Genomic DNA, 25,485 nt, shown 5'->3' with positions numbered 1-25,485 from the left:
TTCAAGGGAAAAAAGAAGATGCATAGAAAGAGAAGTCGGGATCCTGAAGGAGACATATAATTACACAGAGAGCCTAATGATACATAAAATAAGTACAATGAATGACAAAGTAAAAAATATATTCACATTGGTTGTGGAAAGAGTAGGGCAAATGGCAAATAAGACAAGTGAATGCAGAAAAAGAATCTGAAAATTATCAGAAAGATGGAAAATTTAGTAGAATCATGTTGAGTTTTTTTTTTACCAAGTTCGGTCAAATGCTACTGAAAGACCATAGCGACCACCTGTTTACAAAAGTTTACAACCTGTTCACAAGTTTAGTCCTTACAGTTTCAGAATAAGGAAAGTTTGCTGTCTAACAGCAGAAAGAAAGGCATGTTGCAGTATTAAAGCACCGAAATTGCAAAAGAAAATAAATCCTGTGAAGGTATTAAACAATGAATACATTAGTCAGGAATAAACTAACATTTTGTCTTTACAGACTAAGCAAGAGTAAGCGAATAGAAGACCCCAAAAATCCATGTAAATGACTAAATAAATACAGACCTAGAGATAAGTCATTGATATTCTATTCAGGGTAGAGTGTCACAAAGATAAATCTATAAATCCTAAGCTCTGAACATATTGTGTGTATTTGCCCTTAATTTAGTTAATTTATTTTCTTAAGATTACTATTAAAGATTCAAAGTTTGCTATTTCAATTAGATTGTAGTAACATTATAGATAATAATCTGGCTGAAATGATTTATGCCTTTTTATGGCTTCTATATTTTAACTTTTAATACTACTGTACTTTCTATTAGTGTCTAAGAATTTTAAATTTCTGTGCCCTGCTCTTGGCAAACTACCACTCTTGGACTTATAAGGTTATTAATAGTATTATTAATTATTTGTTTAAAATATTCATGAAGTCTTTACTATGTCACTCATTTGTAGGAAAAGAAAACTTTACTATTTTTTAAGGCTTTAATGGAACATTGGAATTTTATGGAAAGGAATCCTATGTTTTTAGCATAGGTTGTTATGGGGAATGATAGAGAACTGGAATCTTACTTTTATTTGGGCAGGAAATATGTGGCACTAATGGAGTGGAAGGTGGGATGTAAGAACCAAAGAAAAATGTCAAAGGTCTACACTATGAATTGAAAAGTTAATATTGCATCATAGTTCTTATATACAGATATTACCATTCTATAGGATACATTATATGTTTTACATGTTTCATTAATAAAATGAAAGAATTCAACTAGTTTCAAAGCCAGAAAGTAGAAATTAAGAAAGAAAAGAAACCCATAAAATAATCGAAAATATAAATTAAATTGGAAAGTTAACCACTACTATAGAATAAGAGTTTATTAAGTTTAATTAAGTCAATGAAGAGTTGTTTCAGTGTGCCAAGGAAAAAAGGTAATGTTATTTCTAAGCTAACAAGAAAAAAAATTAGAAAACACAACATTTTGGCTGTGTAGCCTTCAACTTAATTTTTGTCAACACTCCTATAACTCAGAAGATATCCAACAAATAAACAAATATCTCTGGGAAACAAAGCATAACTGATACGACAGATAATATTATATATCTCATATAAAATCAGTCATATTTCCAAAATTGATGATGAATATGCCAGCTGAATATGCCCATTTTCCCTGCTAAGATTTGACAATTAATATTATTAGGTTTGGAATATTCATTGTCACATTTATAGATTTGATCAATTTATTCTGCTATCCATCTAGTTTGTAGTCTTCTTTTTATATGAAAAGTGTATTACTTGATCCCTTAGGAATGCTTCAGATGAGTCCAGAAAGTTGCTCCAGGGACTGTTGAAGTAGAATTAGTTATAATAAAGAGGTTAATTTTTGAAGATACATATCTGACAAATTCAACTTTTGCTAATAAGATGTGATTGAGTCCCTCTACACAGTTTAAATTAGATGTGAATTTCATTACAAACTCCACAATACAAGTACCATGAACAGATATTATTTTTTGATTTTTTTAAAGAGGGTTTATATTAGAAGGGCACTTTTAGATAATAATGATGTGCCTGAAGAGGAATGGTATATTATGGAGTTTAAGACATGCAGTATTTAAAGTCTGTAGCCAGCATAGTTATGATTGCACATTATGGAAAAAAACATAATATTAAAGTTTAATTCGCTGTAAACCCAGGCATGTGCAAATACAGTATCTTAGCCAGAATCAGTTTATTTTTTTTCTATAATCTGCCTCACTACAATGGCATTGAAGCTGGGAACAGAGGCTGTTTTGGAGGCAGGAAAGAGCATAGCTTTGGGCATTTATGACTTGCTGAAGCATCTTTGCCCACCTTTCCTTTTTAAGTCTGACCTTATCTATAATATTCAAGGGTGGTTCTTGTGAGAAAGCCCACTATGTGGTTCCGTTGAACAGAGGTGTGAGGTTGATCTGTTATGGTGGAGTTTTTGCTGCTCTGGAAGACAACTTATGAATTCTAATCTTTTGATTCATGTGTTCAAGATAGGTAAGTTCTTTGGCTAGTTATTAAGCTTTCTGCTTGCACTGTGGCATTCATTTGCTTACAGATAGTCTATGTTGGTCTGCCATTCCCCACACAGAGTCCTCCGTGCATGTGTGTAAGATGTTGCTCTGCGTCTTGCTACAGGATTTAGGATGAGAAACTTGTACTAGCCTAACATTATACTTCACAAGGCTATTATATTTCAGTTATTGTGACACCAATGCCAAAGGACAATACCAGCTAATGTATTATCTATTACATTGCAATTAATAGTTCTTGAAATCAAAGTAGTTGTGTTTATAATTTGGGGTAAATAATACTTCACTGCTTGGCTTCCTCCAGACATGTGAAAGAATCTTCAGTGTTCTTTCTTTCTTTGTTCTGGAGCTCATATTCTTCTTAGCCTGTGGTCACACCTTCTGGTTGCAGGCAGTAGTGCAGTTTATCTTCAAGTTTTTTATACACACAGTGTTCTTGGTTACCAGCAAAGTTAAGCCTGCTGGATCAGCTGTTGATCAGTCAGTTCCCATCGTTAGCAAGGCGAATGCAAATCTTTTACTTAGATCGCTCTCTTGCTTGTGCATTTTCTATTCCTCAGCATGGCTGGACTAATAGCAACCTCATCTAACTCCAAAGTTATAGCCAGGATGAGCTTGAGCTTGATGAGAAGAGCAATGAATAAGGGTCTTACAAGAGTATTTAAAGGAAGGAATTAGAGGTTTTGCCATTAGTTTCCTGCAATGCAAGCACATCATTTTGCATGACAATTAGAGCAAAGTTCTGTTTATCAATGTTACTCATCCTTGAGTTATAGGCCTTTGCGTATACATTTTATTTTAGCCAACTGGGATTGCGAAAGTTCTGCCACCACTAAGAAAAGGAGCAACAAGAACCAGGGTCAAAACCATTAAGTCAAACTACTGTATATGTATGTTGTTGAGCCAAAAACATAATCCAAAAATAGAGAGAGTGAAAATGAGTTTTTCCAGAGAAAACACTACACAGAGTAACTTCTAGTCTTTTCAATAATACTCGCAAACTTAAACAATATCTTCTTCCAGTGAGAAACCACTAACAGACTAAAAAAACTGACGAGGCATGTGTGCAAAAACTCATCTTCTGTCTATATAGTTAGCATGGTACTTTCGATAAATGTTCCAAAGTTTCCAAAACAAGTCTCTCTTTTTCTCTTTTTTCACAATCTTTGTGTAAAAACTTTGTGTCAAGGTTGGGGAGGGTCTGTTACCTGAGGTCAGGTGTGAATACAGCAGCTAATATGAGAATGACTGACCCCACTACATATTCAACACAGAAACACTTTTGGCTCACCCAATGCCACCTTTTCATAAAAAAGATTAGTTACAATAAAAAATATATTTTTTAGCTATTTAATTTCTGTTCTGATTGTATTCGCTGAACTATTTTGGCATCTTTAAATTTTTGAGACTTTGATGAACATGTTTTAGTGTTCAAAGAAGGTTTGATACAATTGACTAGAATGTTTTTCTTATTAAATTATATGCACATGTTTAGAACTGCTGTTCATAATTTTCAAATGTCAAAACATGGCACAATCACAAAAATGCCTCAATTTACCTTGACGGTTAATAGATGACTATAAATTGTCCATGTGTGTAGGAGTGTCCCACTGGAATTGGTTCAGGTTCCTTCAACCATGAAATTGATAGGCAAGCTGGAAAATGAAATTGGTTAGTAAATCCCAGCAAACAGCAAAGACACAATTTTCTGAATTAATTCCATAAGCATAACTTTTAAATATAGCGCCTTCCTGGTGGTTCCTGGTGGAAAGTGACCTTTGATTGTTTAATTGATACTAATCAGTTAATTAATTATTCATTTTGCTTATGGCAATGCCAGTAATTAATGAGACTTTTTTGATAAGGCTCCCAGTTTATTTTCCTTTCCTTTTTCTGTATCCAGGGTGTTAGAGATACTGTACATTACAGTCATTGAAGCACATTTGTTTAAAGAAACAGAATAATACAATGTATTGATAAAAACAAGGATTACAAAAAAATGAAAACTGCTTATATATCAACATAAACAATGGAGTGCAAGACATACTAACATAACACAGAAGACCCTGCACTTAGTCTGTTTAGAGGTTTTCCTGTTTCTTGAATTTACACTTTTCTGATTAGCATTTCACTTTTTGACTTAGAGCAAGATGTCATGGTAAGATTACTCTTGCTTTGATGTGTAAAAGTGATAAAGAACTAAGCCATTAGAATGCAACTGAAGGCTTAATTGTCTCCAAATTAGGCAAAAGCTTGTAGGAATTAAAGTTTTACATGACTTGTCACAAGTAAAGCAGTTTTTAATACCAAGATTTTAAGATGTTCGATGCTTTCTGGACTCTTTTTTATCCCGTTTAAGATGGAAAGCACTGTTTGTCTTTGTCATATGGTGCTTCACTCGTTTCTGTGGTGTGATGTTGTCTTCCTCAGCTTGCTTTGAGTGTTGAAGCTCTTTGCTCTTTGTAACCCGGAAAAATGTTAATCTTCCTGGCACAAGAGTTTAGGTGCTGAAATTTCTTTCTCAAAGTAAGGCCTCTTCCCCCAGGGTTGTGTTCAGTTACTATAACAGAGCTTAAAGTTGAAGGAGTAGATCTTATAGACAGTGTGCACAGTGATTTCAGAGGGTTTATCTCCTATAACTTAATGAGAAGTCAAGCAAAATGACACCTTGTATTGGCTAACTAAAAAGATTACAATATGCAAGCTTTCAAGGCAACTCAGGCCCCTTCTTCAGGCAAGATGTAATAAAGAGAGTAGGTTCAATGCCCACAAAGATTGCTTTCAATTCCCAAAGAGATGTAGTTTCCTGGTTCCTGATAGTGAATGCTTTCAGCTTCCAAAGAGAATGAAGAGATGCATGCACCTACTTTTTAAGTAAAGGTATAGCCTCAGCTGATTAGATCAAGGCCCACTTCCACTTACCAGGTACGTGACTGCTTATAGATGGGTGTTCATCAGAGCGAGAGATCAGCTTGCACGCTTAAGATGAATTTCCTTTTAGGTATCACACTGGTTTGTAGACATGTCGTCTCATATTTAATTAATATTTGTGATATTCAGATGAAATTTAGAGTGCAAGCCAGGCAAAGGTTGGTTTACAAAAAGGAAGCAGACTCTCCCAAACACACAAATTAGTATCCATCTTGAGTACACATGGAGAGGGGCAAGTTCTTCTGCATTTCTTTCAAGTGTGTTTATTTGACAGAGAAGTCCATGTGTGCCTCCAAAACCCACCAAAAAGGCTGTCCCAAAAAAGACAGTGTTCCCCCTATGACTTACACTGCTTCCCCCATTCTTCAATCTTTCATTTCTATTACAATATTATAAGTTCAACTCAGTAGATTAAAGTATATTTCACTTTAAAGAAACTGAAAAATATGCAGTTTTTATGTGTATCTTTTATAACAGCAAATCATTCTAACAGCATCATTACCTCCTTAGCGTTATGTTTACCCCCATAAAAACTAATCAAAAACAGAGACTTTATTCAAAATGAAAGTCATTTTATTACATGTAACAGAAATATGTAAATATAAAAACATCAACATAAATAAAGTAGAAAAGGTAGTTCTAGTATCCAGTTTGCTGAACTGATGCTGATTTAGCACACATCCTTCGTGTGATATGTTTTGAAACATTCACCAAAGTTCAGCCCAATGTCGCAATCGTAACAGTAGAAGTGTGTTTCTTTATGCATTTTTCTTATAATATTTTTATGTTGCTTGTGCACGAGAGGGTGGAAAGTCAGTACCTGATCTACATGATCAACACACCCATTGTGTTGATAGGATTGTAGGCTACCAGAGAGAAAGCTTCATTGACTTCCACATTTCCCCCTGCATGAACAATGACAGTTTCCACATAATGAACAGTGCAAATGTCTTTCTTCTTGATCGCAATCATTTTGCCACACACGTCCTTGCACCCCATAAACCCCCAGGTTTATGTGAATAAAGTCACCAGGCATATCAGAGCCGTATGCATCAGTTTCACTATCCATATTAACATCTGATGACCAGTTCATATTGTCAAAACTATCGCTTGATTCAAGTAACGGTTCAGTTTCAGTTTATTCTAAAACTGGCTGTTACAGTTTGTTGTTTACACGCCATTGTGTTTTGGTTGAAGGTGCTGCCCCAGTCATGAATATTGATGACTTTCCTTAGAGTACCAAAACTCATAGAAAGATTCATGATTTTTTTGCAGCATGATATTTTATTCAGCACAGTAGATGGCAGCAGAATACTGTCTTGAGAATTACTGAAGTTTAAACTGTTAAAGCAGATCAGTTCTCTTGCCCTCAGTCTTGCTCAGATTTAACTGTAATTACATAGAATTTCAAGCCCAATTCTCGATTAGGGTTAACACTAAGGAGGTTAATAGTATTGAAAAGTTGAAAATAATTTAAAATATTTGACATTCAGAACACAAAATATTTCAAGGTATTTTACAAACCAGAATGACAGAGATGCCTTTAATGATATAGAAAGAAGCAGCTCAATATAAAACAAACAGAATATAGGGTTTTCAGAGATTCATCTCTTGTTCTACCATTCTAAAGATTAGAGAACTGAATCACCAGGCACAAATATTTCCTTGCAGTTAGAAGTGAACTGAGGCTTTGCTACCTCGTCTTGTGTATTTTGGTATTGGGTCAACTGAACATAAGAGATGGTCCGTTGCTTCTTGTTGATATCATTGCAATAGGCAATCTTCCCAGCACATTTTGTGTCCGTCTTTGACTTATTCCTATTGCAGTGTTTCTGGTTCTATCCTGAAAAGAAAAAGAAAACACACCCAGTGGCATCTGGAATTCCTTTTCTTAATGATTTTCCCTGTGCCTTTGGCTCTTGCCTTATGGCAAGGTGGGGTGAACAGCAGCACTGTATCATATGCTTGATATATGCTATGTTTTTTACTTTTAGTAATCTTGTAAATTGCACTGTACTGTTAATAAGCTATTGATGTTTTCTTGAGTTGCATGTCTCATTTAAAGTTGCTCACAATTCTTGTCTGTATATTTTTTAATTGTTGTCCAGGTTCAGCCACAGAAAGATTCAGGACATAATCCCACCTCTGTTTCCATGCCTCAGATGAAGTACACAATTACTCTGCTGAAATCCTGCTAAGAATGTGCAAGAAGAAAGTTCACATACATGCTGGAGACCTAAATATCTAAATAGGATAAAAGAAGCTTTTTAAAACTGATTATTTTCATGTTTGTGAGAGAGATGAAAATTTCCATTTTTGGAATCTGCATGCAGAGATAGAGTCGGCAGATACATATATTATACCTGTATACTTTAGTGTACACTGTAGGCATGTCTTTGCTGCTACCCCCTTCATTCTATGGGCACATTCTGCCATGGCTAACGATCATAAAAAATTCCTTTGCTGTGCCAGCCAGACTAGTATTTTTCAAAAGGACCAAGTTTATAGCAGTCTAAACACTAGAATTACCAGAGTCTACGAAAAAACTCGTAGATCCGGCCCACCTTAAAATCGTTCTCAGCTCTCTTTTGTCTTCTAAATGTGCCGATTAACACGAGCAGCAAGCAGCCGGCTATTCCATCCCCCACCGCCACAGAACGTTCACTAAGTTTTCCCAGCTCATGCCTTGTTTGATTATCTGGAAGTGACTGAAGTACTGGAGTTTTAGAGTGGAAATAATTGATCACTATTTGGAACACACGCAGTTCATGTGTGTTCCGTTTCTACAATAATCTGTGTAAACACATTTTTAAAACAGAAACGTTTTTCATATTTTAGTAGTAAATGACAAAATGTAGGCATAAACTATATAATGTATGAAGCCTGAAGTCCAAAGATCAATTAAACACTTTCACAAAAGGTTCAAGGGGCTACAACAGCTTCCGTGGCGTAGCGGTAAGATTTGCTGACTTGTAATCAAGAGTCCCCAGTTCAATCCCCACTCACTCCAATATTTGCCGTTTTCAGTACTTTGCTCCTCTTTTTGTTAATATTATACAGTACACACATACAGTGCATCCGGAAAGTATTCACAGCGCATCACTTTTTCCACATTTTGTTATGTTACAGCCTTATTCCAAAATGGATTATATTCATTTTTTTCCTCAGAATTCTACACACAACACCCCATAATGACAATGTGAAAAAAGTTTACTTGAGGTTTTTGCAAATTTATTAAAAATAAAAAAACTGAGAAATCACATGTATATAAGTATTCACAGCCTTTGCTCAATACTTTGTCGATGCACCTTTGACAGCAATTACAGCCTCAAGTCTTTTTGAATATGATGCCACAAGCTTGACACACCTATCCTTGGCCAGTTTCGCCCATTCCTCTTTGCAGCACCTCTCAAGCTCCATCAGGTTGGATGGGAAGCGTCGTTGCACAGCCATTTTAAGATCTCTCCAGAGATATTCAATCGGATTCAAGTCTGGGCTCTGGCTGAGTCACTCAAGGACATTCACAGAGTTGTCCTGAAGCCACTCCTTTGATATCTTGGCTGTGTCCTTAGGGTCGTTGTCCTGCTGAAAGATGAACTGTCGCCCCAGTCTGAGGTCAAGAGCGCTCTGGAGCAGGTTTTCATCCAGGATGTCTCTGTACATTGCTGCAGTCATCTTTACCTTTATCCTTACTAGTCTCCCAGTTCCTGCTGCTGAAAAACATCCCCACAGCATGATGCTGCCACCACCATGCTTCACTGTAGGGATGGTATTGGCCTGGTGATGAGTGGTGCCTGGTTTCCTCCAAACGTGACGCCTGGCATTCACACCAAAGAGTTCAATCTTTGTCTCATCAGACCAGAGAATTTTCTTTCTCATGGTCTGAGAGTCCTTCAGGTGCCTTTTGGCAAACTCCAGGCAGGCTGCCATATGCCTTTTACTAAGGAGTGGCTTCCGTCTGGCCACTCTACCATACAGGCCTGATTGGTGGATTGCTGCAGAGATGGTTGTCCTTCTGGATGGTTCTCCTCTCTCCAAAGAGGACCTCTGGAGCTTTGACAGAGTGACCATCGGGTTCTTGGTCACCTCCCTGACTAAGGCACTTCTCCCCCGATCGCTCAGTTTAGATGGCCGGCCAGCTCTAGGAAGAATCCTGGTGGTTTCGAACTTCTTCCACTTACGGATGATGGAGGTCACTGTGCTCATTGGGACCTTCAAAGCAGCAGAAATTTTTCTGTAACCTTCCCCAGATTTGTGCCTCGAGACAATCCTGTCTTGGAGGTCTACAGACAATTCCTTTGACTTCATGCTTGGTTTGTGCTCTGACATGAACTGTCAACTGTGGGACCTTATATAGACAGGTGTGTGCCTTTCCAAATCATGTCCAATCAACTGAATTTACCACAGGTGGACTCCAATTAAGCTGCAGAAACATCTCAAGGATGATCAGGGGAAACAGGATGCACCTGAGCTCAATTTTGAGCTTCATGGCAAAGGCTGTGAATACTTATGTACATGTGCTTTCTCAATATTTTTATTTTTAATAAATTTCCAAAAACCTCAAGTACTTTTTTCATGTTGACATTATGGGGTGTTGTGTGTAGAATTCTGAGGAAAAAATTAATTTAATCCATTTTAGAATAAAGCTGTAACATTGTCTATAGACCTGTAGATTGTTTTGAGGCACAAATCTGGGGAAGGTTACAGAAAAATTTCTGCTGCTTTGAAAGTCCCAGTGAGCACAGTGGCCTCCATCATCCGTAAGTGGAAGAAGTTCGAAACCACCAGCTGGCCAGCCATCTAAACTGAGCGATCAAGGGAGAAGGGCCTTAGTCAGGGAGGTGACCAAGAACCCGATGGGCACTCTGTCAGAGCTCCAGAGGTCCTCTGTGGAGAGAGGAGAACCTTCCAGAAGGACAACCATCTCTGCAGCAATCCACCAATCAGGCCTGTATGGTAGAGTGGCCGGACGGAAGCCACTCCTTAGTAAAAGGCACATGGCAGCCTGCCTGGAGTTTGCCAAAAGGCACCTGAAGGACTCTCAGACCATGAGAAAGAAAATTCTCTGGTCCGATGAGACAAAGATTGAACTCTTTGGTGTGAAAGCCAAGCGTCACGTTTGGAGGAAACCAGGCACCGCTCATCACCAGGACAATACCATCCCTACAGTGGTATGGTGGTAGCAGCATCATGCTGTGGGGATGTTTTTCAGCGGCAGGGACTGGGAGACTAGTCAGGATAAAGGGAAAGATGACTGCAGCAATGTACAGAGACATCCTGGATGAAAACCTGCTCCAGAGCACTCTTGACCTCAGACTGGGGCGACAGTTCATCTTTCAGCAGGACAACGACCCTAAGCACACAGCCAAGATATCAAAGGAGTGGCTTCATGACAACTCTGTGAATGTCCTTGAGTGGCCCAGACTTGAATCCGATTGAACATCTCTGGAGAGATCTTAAAATGGCTGTGCACCGACGCTTCCCATCCAACCTGATGGAGCTTGAGAGGTGCTGCAAAGAGGAATGGGCGAAACTGGCCAAGGATAGGTGTGCCAAGCTTGTGGCATCATATTCAAAAAGACTTGAGGCTGTAATTGCTGCCAAAGGTGCATCGACAAAGTATTGAGCAAAGGCTGTGAATACTTATGTACATGTGGTTTCTCAGTTTTTTTATTTTTAATAAATTAGCAAAAACCTCAAGTAAACTTTTTTCATGTTGTCATTATGGGGTATTGTGTGTAGAATTCTGAGGAAAAAAATGAATTTAATCCATTTTGGAATAAGGCTGTAACATAACAAAATGTGGAAAAAGTGATGCGCTGTGAATACTTTCCGGATGCACTGTATATTTGCCGTTTTCAGTAGTGAGCTGCTGTTTTTGGGGGGGGATGTTAGAGCGCGTGAGCTTATTCAGTGCTGCAGGATCAACGCACATGTTGATCTTTTTTTCTTTCAGTAATAGCACCAACATAAATCCACACCCGATCTGACGCTGTTCGTTTTCAAATAATATTGCATTAGTGCGATGATGTTTTCACATATATTGTCTCTTTCTTTCAGGTGTGTAATAGGAACCACAGCATAGAGAGAAGCATGTACATTGTAACAGGTACACATGTTGTAAATGTAGGAAAGACTATCCTTGCGTGTGTGTGAACAGTTAACATTTGAATCTGATGATTGCATATAGCGCTGAACTTACTGCTCTGTACTATTCTATCCTCTGCATGTTCTGGAGTACAAAAGAAACAGCATACAGCAACATGTGGGGACTGGCAAGATCGGGAAAAAAAAAACACGCAGTCACTGATTACAAACCGCAAGATGTTATGTGAATGAATATGAATAATGTTGCATCCGTGCCACAAAGTTTTCTGAAATGTATTATACAGGTCATAAAACAAATAATTCCAAATATCATATATACCTACGTTTGCGTTTTTTTATTTTTTGACATCATACACCAGTGCACACTAATGAGATACGAAGAGGGCAGATTCGCCAGCGTTTGTGTGTCAGCTTTTATCCCTCCAGATGAGAGAATGTCCAGTTCCATTGTCTCAAAACACCACACACATGTCCAGTTATTCCGTTTCAAATAAAAAATAACAGCGTCAGATCCCGGGGGGGGGGGGCTTTTTGAAGTATGTATCATGATCGTGATTTAGAGAGAATAAAAGTTAAAAAAAACAGTAACTTTTACAAGTCCTATAAATGCACACCGTGTGTTACAGACACAAACCAAATGTATGTGTGTACTGTATAATATTAACAAAGGAGCAGCTCACTACTGAAAACGGCAAATATAGGAGTGAGTGGGGATCGAACCAGGGACTCTTGATTACAAGTCAGCAAATCTTACCACTACGCCACGGAAGCTGTTGTATCATCCGTGAACCTTTTGTGAAAGTGTTTAATTGATCTTTGGACTTCAGGCTTCATACATTATATAGTTTATGCCTACATTTTGTCATTTACTACTAAAATATGAAAAACGTTTCTGTTTTAAAAATGTGTTTACACAGATTACTGTAGAAACGGAACACACATGAAATGCGTGTGTTCCAAATAGCGATCTATTATTTCCACTCTAAAACTCCAGCACTTCTCCCAGATAATCAAACAAGGCATGAGCTGGGAAAACTTAGTGAACATTCTGTGACGGTGGGGGATGGAATAGCCGGCTGCTTGCTGCTCGTGTTAATCGGCACATTTAGAAGACAAAGGAGAGGTGAGAACGGTTTTAAGGTGGGCCGGATCTACGAGTTTTTTCGTAGACTCTGGTAATTCTAGTGTTAACTTATATTTCTGACAAGCACAGAACAAAATGTGTGCAGTGGGGATGGTATAATGTTGATTTTGTCCTTGTCCCTCCAGTGTGTTAGTTAGTTACCAGAATGCATAACTGCATAAGATGCCCTCATTTTCTGTCATGTCTGTGTGTGTGATTAGAGCAAAAAGGGCACGCAATTCTGCCACATCCTGTAAATGGAGCTGGCATAGTGTTGCTGCTAGCTAGTAAGTCAAGGCTTTCTGTGTGTGTCATCATTAGTAGACACCACTTCATTTTAAACGCCTGTCATCAGTGTCTTCATTTTGACTATAGTCTGTTTCCATGTACAGACACAGATAAGCAGGTTCCAAAAACATATGATAGAGCAAATCAATAATACTGTCACAGTGTAAGATCCCAAAAAGTCATCAAGCACCATCAAACATACATATAAAATATATATAAAAATATGTTCATCCATTTAATCATTTATAACATAAAATATTGTAACAGTTCCAGATCCATAGCCTCTAATGTAGTTCAGGGTTTTAAGGGGGTATAGCCTAACTGAACAACAGACACAGTGCAGAAACTAACCCTGCACAGGTCTGCCACTCCATAGCAATGCCCGATCACATTAAGAGCACACATTTAATTAAGTTACTATTTAACTCATTCATAAAAAAAAATGACAACAATATTTTTAACTTAATTTTATTTTTTTCATAAGCTGATTTTTCAAAAAAATTACATCTGTATCTTCATTCATTTTAAAGGGCTGACCCTAACCTGACAGCACTGGGTTTAGAGGTGCTGCAAACCTGGATGGGATGCAAGTCTTTCTCACTGACATACACACCAGATAACATTCACTCATACTGGGATAGAGTCATATATCCACCTTTAGGTTGTGACGTGACATGCAGAAACACACAGATTTGGGAAGAAAGTGAAAGCCTGAAAAAAATTGACTATAAAGACATAGAGTACAGGTTTCATCTATTGTGAGAGATGATATCTGAGGCGGTTCTCTGTTGGCAATGGTGTTATGTAGCTTTTTTCTTTTTAAATCTATTTGAGATGTTCCTTATTTAATTAACCTGAGAGGAATCACTTACAAGTATTAAAAACATGAGCGGGAAACCAAGGGGTAAGAAAGAGAAGGGAAAAATAAATAAAGTTTCATCACTGTCTAAGCCAGTCTCAAGTTCATGATACGGCCTGCCACAGACTGAGCAGGAAGAGACAGCTGAAGCAATAGATCAGCCAGGACCTCATGATACAGCATCTGCTCTGGCCGACAGCGAATGTGGAAATAAAATGCAGAGTGAGGCAGGGTACAAGTGGCAGATCTGAACTATTACTAGCACGTCCTGGGAGTCAAAAGCATCGACTTCAACTGAATATGAAACTCTGACTTACTGTAGGTGCACAGAGAAGATGGACAAGAAAATGTGCTGTCTGACTTGAAAGTATTGAATACCACACTCAGAGTAAATATAAAAGATATAAAAATGATATAAAGGATATAAAGCAGGGTCATACAGCAGAATAGATAAGCTGAATCTGGACACAAATCAGGATGTACATTAAAGCAATAACTGATGTAAAGCTAAACGAAAATCGAGCAAAAATTGATGGAAAAATACAGATAAATATGAGCAAAATTGAGGATAAAATCATAGTACTTGGTGCTCACCTGGAAGAAGTAAACAGTTACAACTCATTATTGAAGAAGCAGAACAATTGATATTTGCCACTGACAAAAAGGCAGCTGCTGTACAATCCAAATGCAAAGTGCTTTGTGATAAATTAGCAGTATTTAAAGACAGATATGAATGAACATTATCAGAATCTAAGGATTAATTGAAAACCATGAAAGTCTAAATCTAGTGAAATTCATGGTTGAATTACTTTTCCAAATGATAACAGAAGATTTCAAATCTGACACTAAGATATTAGCTGCTTATCACATATGTGGACCAAATGCCTCAAAGCCTAGAAGGCAGACTGTCAGATTTAAAAAACTATGGATGAAGAAAATTTGTTGTCAATTCTTAGACTGAAAGATGAGATTATATTTGAAAACAGCCATATTCATTTATATTTACTTACTTGTCTTAAGCCTTTATCCATGATGATACAATTGGTTACATTTCTTTGTACATTCTTGTTTTTCCAATTGGAGCACAGGCAGGTCAAGTGACTTGCTCAGGATCACACAGTGTCAGAAGCGGGATCTGAACCCACAACGGCAGGGTTTGAAGTCCAATGCCTTAACCCCTACACCACACTGCCTCCATATCTTTCCAAACTTCTTCCCTTCACCAGCTGCAAAACAAGCATCAAACAGTGCTTATACAAAGCTGAAATCAGATATACAATAGCTTCTTGTTTCTTGCTTTTTGTAGATTACATCTTGCCTGAAGAAGGGGCCTGAGTTGCCTCGAAAGCTTGCATGTTGTAATCTTTTTAGTTAGCCAATAAAAGGTGTCATTTTGCTTGACTTTTCACTACATTCATAATGGCTAACACGGTACAACACCCTAGTACTATATACATACATACTGTATATATACTTATAATACTGTATATAAATATTAGTGTATGAAACTTTAATTTACAGTGGCTTATGGTTACATCACAGAAGGGGTCAAAATTTCCTGTTTTTTTAGGAAACTGTTTAACATCATACCATAGGTTTATTGCATCAAACCTTTACTATCATAAGATATCTCAGTTTAATCCTTACTACACAACTTTGTTTTAGCATGACAAAGGATTGAACCTCTTTAAAGTGTGATCTAGCCTCACTTGGGGAGGCAAAAATGGGGGAGGGAAAGAGAGCAAGTTACTTCTTATCTATACTTTTTAACCCCACAATTGTAAATGCTAACATGATGACTAGCTCCTTAGCCATAATACCTGGCAAGATATGAATTCAAGATTAAAGCTAAATTATGAATTAACACACTACTTTTACTTAAGATTACAAAATGTCTACAAACTTCCAGAAGCAGTGTCTTTCTGACCTAACATTGAACTTTGTAATCTGGAATGTGAAAGGACTCAATTAAGATCTAAAGCAAAAAAATAAAGTAAAATGCTCCCACCTAACAGGACTAAATGGTAAGATGGTATATTTAAAGGAGGCTCACTTAACAAGTAATGACCAGTTTACATTGCAGAGAAATTGGATTGACCACATTTTTCATACCAGCTATACAAAGAAAACCAGAGGTATGAGAATCTTAATACATGAAGCAATGTATGACAAATATGATAATGGATGATGATAGATAATGGATGATAAAGGATTCATTTATAAATGTTTTTTTATGATTTTCAAGTTATATGACTAGGCAATGTGGGCAATATCATAGAGGATATTCGTGGCCTTGGGATCGTTGTCTGAGAAAAAGGCACTATCATCTGCAAACATGAGGCAGTCACGAAGTGGTCCTTGTCCTATTGTACTACACGTCTGTACTGGTATGCTTTTCTCATGAAGGCGTCAGTTACAATGTTGAAAAGCAGTAGAGAGGATATGTCCCTTTGGTGGACTCCTGTCTGAATTGTAAACTCCTCAGATAACCCATTTTGCATACACACTTAGATGTTTGAATCATTGTATGCTATTTGGGGGAGTGTGATGACTTTTGGGGACATGTGTTCAATCTCCAGTGATCTCCATAGGGCAGGCCAGTGAACACAGTCGAAAGCTTACATGAAGATGAGAATACGGTGCAGGTTCGCTGCTCAAACCAGATTCTTTCCTCCTTGTCCTGGTCTGAATCCTGCCTGTTTTTCTCAGCTGGTCTGTTCCCAATGTTTTTGCAGTCTTGATTGGACAGTCTTCATGAGAACCTTGCCAATGATGGAACGGTGGCTGATGCCACAATAGATCTTGCATTCCTAGTTGGTTTGGAAAAGTAAGTGAAGTCGTTAGAGCAAGCAATCTCCCCTGATTGCTTCCACAGTGACTTGGTCCACTACTGGCGCTTTGCCGTTCTTCAGTGATCATGTCGCTCCTTTCATTTCCTAAATTGTAGACTCAAAATCAACCATCAGGATCTCAGGGGGGTTAATGGGTGTTGGATTGTACAACTTTTGAAAGAATTCTCCCCACTGCTGGAGGTGTTCAGCGGCTGATCGCACGACAGTCCCATTCACTTTCTTGATATTGTCATTAGTTGATTTTGTCTTCCCACTCAATCATCTAAGGGTGCGGTAGAGAAGGTGGTACTCATGCGTGGATACTGCTTCTTCAAGATCTGCTTTCACCTGATTCCAGTACGCCCCTCTTTCAGCTTTCATCTTCAGTCAGAGTTCTTGATTGAGCTGCCAGTAACATTCGTAGTTGACTTATTTTGCCTGCTTTCATTTGCTTGCCAGGTCCAGTCACTTGTCTAATATCCATGGCTGCGATGGGCAGGTGGGCACAGGGGTTAGGCACATTCCAGGATGGAGTCTGTAATCTGCTTTTCTTCATCATCAACATTCTCCGACATGGCCAATAATGCCAAATGATTGGATAAGGCGATCTTGAACTCCCGCTTGAAGGTAGCATCTGTCAGCTGATTCTGACTGGCAGGAGTGGCATTATTGGCATCTGCTTCATACGTTGTAATTTGAGTGCACCTTGGCCCAGATGAAGTAGTGATCCCATCATGGCACAGACATTCTTGCGTGACAAATGAAAGTGGGAGTTGATCAGAACATAATCTAATATTCCCGACTCATTGCCTGAATTTCACCACATGAGTTGGTGTTTTTGGGGCTGTTGAAAGTGGTTGTTCCCAACAATCAAATTGCTGGATATGACAAATGACAAGAGGTGCAGTCCATTGTTGTTAATCTCTTTGCCTCCAAACCTATTGGCACCAGTGTGGGCACTGAAATCTCCAGCCAGGATGATCCTCTCAGTTTGCGGGATCGAGTCCAAGGTATGTTGAAGCTGGTTGTAGAAGGTGTCTTTGACTGGTTCTGAGCTGGTCTCGGTTGGTGCATAGACAGAGATGATGTGGGTCTTAGTGGTGCCGCTGATGGTATGAACTGCCAGAACAATATTGGTTGGAAGGCCATTATGATACTAGCGGCCTTAGTGTCCATAAATTCAATGACTATTTTTTGTTTCTCACCATCATAGTAGAGGAGCGTCATCGTTTCATCAATGGCTGGTGGTTAGATGGTCATAAAATTATAATGGCTGGAGACTTTGTGTTTTAATCCAGACGTGAACAGATCATCAACTTCAGTGATGATAACATCTATTACAGCAAAGGCAATCACACCATCTGTAATGGATCATTACTTATCAGACCATGGAGATTTGTACATCTAAATGCAAGAGAATAATCATTCTTCTAATCAGTACAACATAGTAACTCAATAATTGATTATTTCCTCATTAATAATAGTTTATTGTACATTATCAAATCTTTTAAGTATGATGCTGTTGTTATCTCTGATCATGCTCCTCTGAGCTCATCTCCAATACAAATTGATTATTTTTTAGAGATATCATCAGAGGTGCAGGAATACTTAGGGAATTTCTGAAGGCATTTTTAAGAAGACAGATTACTTCATATCTTTCCCATAAAAATAAATTGGAGACCATGAAGGAGTCAGAGTTAATCAGCGCGATCACCGGACTAAGTCAGAATGTGCCAGATATCCATCTTTGCAAGAAAAGACAGGCTGTATATTTAAAAAACAATAACAGAATTTACAAATACAACTGGTGATAAAATCATTGACCATAAAAATATAACTGACACATTTTATAGTGTCCTTAGGTTTGACTCAGTTTAAAGATAATGAGACACAATTTAAGGAGTTTTTTGACACTGTACGCAGATTTTATGATACTGTATATACCAGATCCACAAATATCTTTACCATTAGTCCTTAATGTACTAACAGAACTTCAAAATATATTTGGACTCAAAATCAATTTGAATAAAAGTGTGCTTTTTTCAGTGAACTCTCTAGTACATCATACTAGACTGGACATCTATCTGTTCATTTGATCAGAACAGTTTAGATATCTAAGGCTAAAGATCATGAGTATAAGTATCTTTTTCAACTCAACTTTGATATCACTATGGGAAAAATCAAACAAGATGTGAACAGATGGTCTACCCTCCATCTCACGTTAGCAGGGAGAATCAATACTGTCAAGATGAACATCCTTCCCAAGCTTCTGTTTCTATTTCAGAGCATCCCTATACACATTAACAAATCATTCTTTAAGAAACTATACTAAATTCTAACCTTATTTATCTTGAATTCGACATGTCCATGCATTCAAAAGGCAGCTCTACAAAGAACTAAAGCAGAAGGTGGCATGGCACTTCCTAACTTTCAACTTTATTACTGGACAGCAAATATACAAGCTGCAAAGACCTGGAAATAGACACAAATTGATGAATTTACACCAGCCTGGTCAGCAACAGAAATAAAATTTTGCTGTTCTTCTTTATATGCCCTGCTTTGTGTCCCAGTAAATACTAGTTTTCATCAATATACTAATAATCCAATTGTCCATCAATCACTCAGAAAATGAAACGAATGCAGTTTGCACTTCAAGGCAGAAAAGTTTTAATCTGCTCTTCCTCAATCCAGTATTTATTCATTAGAAAGCGTCCAGGTTTAAAATACTTAGAGCAATGTATATTGGTAATGTTTTTGCATTTTATGAACAATTAGGTTTCACATTTAACTCCCAGTAACACACTTTTTCTACTACTTTCAAATTAGAAGTATTGCTAAAAGAAACCAAATTTACCACACCTCCCATGCATTTTTATTCCAAAGAAGTACTGATCAGTCTTGAAAGCTCGGAAAGCTTCTCAATAATATATAAAAACATCTCAAAGTATCTTTTCAAACATCCTAGGGTACAGTGGGAAAAGGATCTTTCACTTAACATATCAGAAAAGGGGTTGAAGGCAGCCTTGCAGAGAATACACTCTAGCTCCTTATTCGCAAAATATTCAGTCATTCAACTTGAAGTCTTTTGTCGATTACATTTATCTTACTTAAAATTGTCCAAAATGTTTCCAGGGTAAGATCCAACCTGCGATTGTTGCATTCTAGCTCCAGCTTCACTGGGCCACGTGTTTTGGGAGTGCACCAAATTAACATCATTTTGAATAAAAAATATCTGAATGCCTATTAGACAGCCTTGGTGTCACAATCACTCTTAACCCATTCACACTTGGGTTTAGTGAACTCCCAGGCTGGCTTAAAATGATGAAATGCAAATTGAATTTTAAATTAGCATTCATATTGGTGGACAGGACACTTTTTTATTCTATTTTTGTCCATGATCTTGGCTCTCCTGTCTTTCTTTCGGGTAGATGTTGATTTCTGATTTCTTAGGTTTTGTCTTTTTCTTTGTTTGTTTCTGCTTTCTTTCTTTGGAATGTTTAAAAATACAAATGTACTCCAAGAAGTGTTTTCAAAATGTGCTATATTAATAAATTAGGCTTCATTATTTTAAATTTTGTGGTGTACTACAGTAAATACAGGATACAACATGACTTTTAGAAAAAGGTAATAATTGCAGCTACTGAATTTCAAATTATATGACTAGGTGGCAATTGATTGGCCATTTCCAGATATTTTTATTGCCTTGCCTTGTTTCAGCATCCAATCATTGTGGAGCATGTCAGAATGAAAAGATAAGTGCTGCATGAATGTAAACAATAACAATTGAGACAAAGCATGTAGTCTTCGCTTTTGGAGTAGCCTGTGCTGTCTTATTATAAGACAAACACAGAACATCAAATGGACATCTGTATTGTCCATCAGAGTTCAAGTTTTCTCCATTTGCATAGTCCATGAAATTTGCTTTCCTTCATTTTTGTAGCCATCATTGTTCTTCCTTCTTTGTAAGCATTGTATGTACTATACTCCCAGTTGAGTGCCATTTGGCTTTTAACACTCACAGACACAAAAGCCTACTCTCATAACACGTGATTCGCTGTGAGAAAACCAAGCCAGTTTGATTTGGTTGCATCGGGTCAAATAGAGTTTTAGGAGTTGTTAAGTGTCTATGGGTGTGTCACAGTTAAAAACTATGGCTGTGCATCGTGACTATTTAGAATCTGCTATAATATTCTTAAGATTATGTAAATGAATGTTGTAGAAAAAGTCATGTAAAATATGATGCCAACCTAAAATGTTCAGTCACTAAATACAATTTAATGAAAATACAACTATCAGTAAAATATTGGTTAAAATAATTTTGCTTACAATATGTTATTCACCCATGTTTGCTTATATCCCTTAAACTGCAAAACTCAAAACTAGAAAACAGTGGAGTTCTGCTAATTTTACCTTAAAAATGTGTAAGGCTTCTAGAAGGGGATTTAAAAAAGGTATAAAATATAAAGATATAAAATAGTATTCTTGCTTAAATTAAGTCCCGTCTGCTCAAGTCTCAGACATCATAATACTCTTTATTTAGCTGCCATTTCTCCTACAGGCTCATGAAGACAACGATATGCCAGCTTCTTTAAGTGTGTAATTAGAGTTACACTATTGGAAATGTTTACATCTTTACTACGTGTTGAATGTTTCAAATACTGTATTTTATCTGCTATAGTTCTTGTGATTTTTGTAACTTTTTATTTTGTAATATTAAATGCTTTCCCCATTATGTATTGCAAAATTGAATAACCTGTAGTTATCAGAGAAAACAATTCATGTCAGTAAAATCAGTTATGTTTTCTGTACCTGCAGGAGAACATAAACATTGAAGAAGCAGCTACATGTCTGGTGAAACATATCATTGCCAGTGAAAGTGACCTGCTGCAAGCCGAAGTTTCCAATACTGTTTCACCACAGCTCAACTCTCCCAAAAACAGCAGCTGCTCTGCTTGCTTTAAATCATAGGTCTGAACAAAGAGCAGTGGAAACCTGCCTACATACTCAGGAAATAATAAGAAGATAATCAAATAAATTACCAAAAATGAGCCCAAGCCTACAGTTTTCCAAGGCTTTTAAACCACTGGCTTGTCATTTTCTTGTGCCTCTCATCATTCCTGTAAGGCCAGGGTATCAGTGCTTGTGTCTCTGTAATCCCATGTTTCTAAGTAGAAGATTGTGAAAAAAGTGTTAATTGGAGTGGGTGGATTTATATGGATTACTTTTTTGATGTAGCAAATTCCTTTGCTTTTTAGTAGCCAGTGTTAGCGTAGTTATAGTAAGGCAAATGAAACATTTGAAAATAATTCCCTGTTCTGGCCAATCAATATGCACTGGTTTATAGAAGAGAAACTTTGTTAGGAAAAAGAAAGGTATGTGCCTTTGACTTGTCCCATAGAGAAGTTGTGGTAAACCAAAGAATTACATTTGCCAGTTTGAGTAAGGTCTTGTAGAGATACATTGATCACCAGGTTTTGCATAGTTTAGAACCAGCACATGGTGTTTGCTAACCAGGACTAATACTTTTTTAGATATAAATTTATTTTGGTAACTTTTTAATCACTTAAATATTTAATATGTTGTAAAGTGACAGCATTTTCAGTTCCAAAATGCAAAACACACCTGGAGAGTCAGCTGAAACAATAGATTCTCGTAATGAGATTTGATTTCATTCTAGAGTAGCAGTGATTTCATAGCTTTAACAAAACAAGTACTAGAAATTTAGCTGTGCATGTTGCTATAACAAGGCTGAGATGTTTGCTGACTTAACCTTTTCATTCTGTGACCTCTCCTGGCTTCCTTGTATATCTGGTTATCCTCGATTATGACCAAAGAATAGCAAGACATTTTCACAGTACTTGTATGGGAAGTATGCTAAAGTTGGAGTCAGTTATCTTGTAAATGAAGAATACTACTTGTGTGTTTTTTTTTTCAAAATGCTAGAATAGTTAACCATTGTTATATTGCCTGTTCCACCATTCCCTGCTTAGTTTGTACCTTCTGCACATTCTTGAGTAGTATTTTTGTTTCAATGCAGAGTAGCTTTTAGTATCACAACATAATTTCTGTTTGAATGTGATTATGTAGTCATCATTGACAATTTTCTGCCTCGGTAGTCTAGCCAGTCTGTGTTGTTTCTCCTACTTTCTGGTACCACTTCAATCTCAGATGTTGTAGTTTAGATAGGTACATTCTCTTTGCTCTTTCTACCCCTTTTGGTAGTTAACATGCATTTAGTAAATTTAAGAGAAGTGCAATAATATGCTGTCAAAATTATTATGCCATTGTTATTTAAAATGAATGTGAAGTACCTAAACAAAATGGCCTTTTTGCTATATTTTGCAGCTCATTGCACATATGTTCTTTGAATTATTAACCTCAAATATTCCTTTTCTTCATTCCACTGGACCAAGTGTAAATCGTATGCTCGTTTCTTTTGCTATAAACAAATTATAATGGAAATCCCTTTAGAAAGCAGGATGTTTAAATATGGTGTTTAATTTTAACTTGTATACCAACTGGAATTATCGTCAATAATTTTTGAATGCCTTAGCAGCAGCATTATTTTCTGTATTATTCTATGGTTATCCTGAACCTGAAGGTTTTTATGAGCATAAAATGTATACAGGGGAATGGATAATAATAGTAGCACACTTTTTAAATAAAACTTTGCTTATATGTTTTGCTAAGATAGTTATTTATTTAAAATAAATAATCTGCAGTTTATTTGCATAAAAATTTTTCAGCAGTAGGTGGCATGTTGACTGATTACAAAAAAGCCTGTATCAGCAGTCAGTGCATATTCTCATCATCTTTTGTGAGCAGCTCCCTGCACATAAAGCAGGGACAGTTCACACAGTTTTGCTTTATTTTTAATATCAATTTGTTCTACTGGACTTAGGAGGGATCCATAGAGATGGGACAAGAGCATCTTTCTTGTTGGATGCTGCAGCCACCTTGACCATCATTTGATTCTTTCAAATCAACCATGTCAAGTCCATAATGAACTTTCTACTGCCTTCTTTCTTACCCATAAATTATTTATGTAAAATTTGGACATTGATCACAGCCAGGTCAAACAGCTTATAAAACACAGTAACAGGCAATAGGTGGCTTGTTTTTTCATCCTATAGAGACTTTCCATCTAGTTAAGCACATCCACAACAACCTTTAAAAATCGTAATATTTGGATTTTTTTTCAAAACTAAGATACACCAGTAGAAAACTGCATACATTGTCTTGGTTGTAGTCTGTTGTTGTAGTCTTCTTTCTATCAGAACTAATGACAGTGAAATGCATGGTGCTGAGAAAACAGACACTCTTTCTCCACTTGTACATGTAGACATTGAGTGTAACTCTTCCAGCTGTCATTGCTGTATTATCACAACAGCTCCCCTCCTACTTTTTTATAATACCGAGAAGGCTTGTGGTTGACATTAACCTTGTTGGCCAGGGAATGTGACATGAAAAATTGGTTAACTGTGACTTTTCTTCTTTTCCCTTGGAAAGGCTCAGCGAGTCTCATCAACACGCATCACTGAAAGTTTTTTCCTCAGTTTTTCAGATTTGTCTATGATATTCATTATTATATGTGGTGAAACAACGTAACTACAAGTGACATTTTTTAGTGATAATTGTTCACTCATCTGTAGGACAAGCAATTTACTTTTGGGTAGAAACATTCAACAAACTTGATAACGGCAGCTAAATTTTGTTTTTGAGGTGAAAAATATGCAAATACAGTTTTCATAATGAAAACATTACTACTGCTGCTCATATTCTTATAAATTGTACAAAAATGAAAACAAATCCTAATACTTGTCTTACACTATTTATTGATGGTATTGAAAAAAACATTTCCAGCTATAGCATTTATATATTCCTAGGCAAGGTTAATGATTTGCTCTGTGTTACACACAGACTTTGAGGTGAGCACCGAACCTGCAACAAAAAATATCCATGCGATACGTTGATATGCTACAGTATCAAAGGCAAGGTTAGTGCAAGTTTATGGTTACTCCATAAAACTCTAAATCTTTACTTTGAAAGCAAAAAAAAAAGTAACAGTGTGACCTTCTGTGCTTTCGTAAATGATTGCTCAGCCATAATGTGGTTGAGCATTGTTAATTATCATTAACTCATTTGTTATAAATATCTTAATTTTCATCATGTGCAGTTGGTAGTAACTGGTTTGTTCATGTTGGACTGATAAGAAATAATGTTTATTCATTGTAGTAGGAATAGACCAGCTTCAAAAGCATAATCCCCCATCCTAGATTTGTAATAATTACATACTGGAAAATGCAGCAAACCTTTGTGTGTTGCTGGGTGCACTCTTAAATAATAGTTCTTTAATGGTACTTTACTGGGTTGTGTGCTTCATCATAGACACTTGTTTTACAAAGAACCGTTCCATTCTGGTAAGGGTACTTTGCACACAAAATTCGTACTTTGGGCTTTAAAAAGGTTCCTAATCTGTGGACAAAACAAAAATCTTTAATTTCTAATAGGCTACCTAGAAGAATACAAAACCTGACCTATGTCCAGTGTTTTTACATGCAGCAAAAGTCATTTAAAAATCAGCAACCCAATGGTATTTTACAAATATATTATCATGTTCATGGTTATTTATAGAGTATGTTATGAATCAAAATAAATAAGGGTTCCTTATGGAACTTTCATGTGTGTGGGTCTTTTGGAAACTGAAAATGGTTTCTCTATGGCATCATCTGAAGAACCACTCTGGCACCTTTATTTTTAAGTGTGTGGGTTGACCATGTTTGGCACATTACATACCAGGCTTCACA

At 37.0% G+C, this 25,485-nt stretch overlaps 1 protein-coding gene across 1 annotated transcript in view; it reads left to right on the top strand.

The window, feature by feature from the left end:
• LOC114650640 (ras-related protein Rab-38-like) overlaps positions 1-22,539 on the top strand; it is a 123,411-nt gene extending 100,872 nt beyond the window's left edge. The window contains exon 3 of the mRNA XM_028800411.2: positions 21,494-22,539. Coding sequence (XP_028656244.1) covers positions 21,494-21,646 — 153 coding nt within the window. The 3' untranslated portion in view covers positions 21,647-22,539. The remainder of the gene's footprint in view (positions 1-21,493) is intronic.
• The last annotated feature ends 2,946 nt before the right edge of the window (positions 22,540-25,485 follow it).

The sequence above is a fragment of the Erpetoichthys calabaricus genome, chromosome 4 (genome assembly GCF_900747795.2).
Source record: "Erpetoichthys calabaricus chromosome 4, fErpCal1.3, whole genome shotgun sequence".
NCBI lineage: Eukaryota > Metazoa > Chordata > Cladistia > Polypteriformes > Polypteridae > Erpetoichthys > Erpetoichthys calabaricus.
Note: the sequence above shows the minus strand (reverse complement) of the source record. Positions and strands in the feature narration are given on the sequence as shown.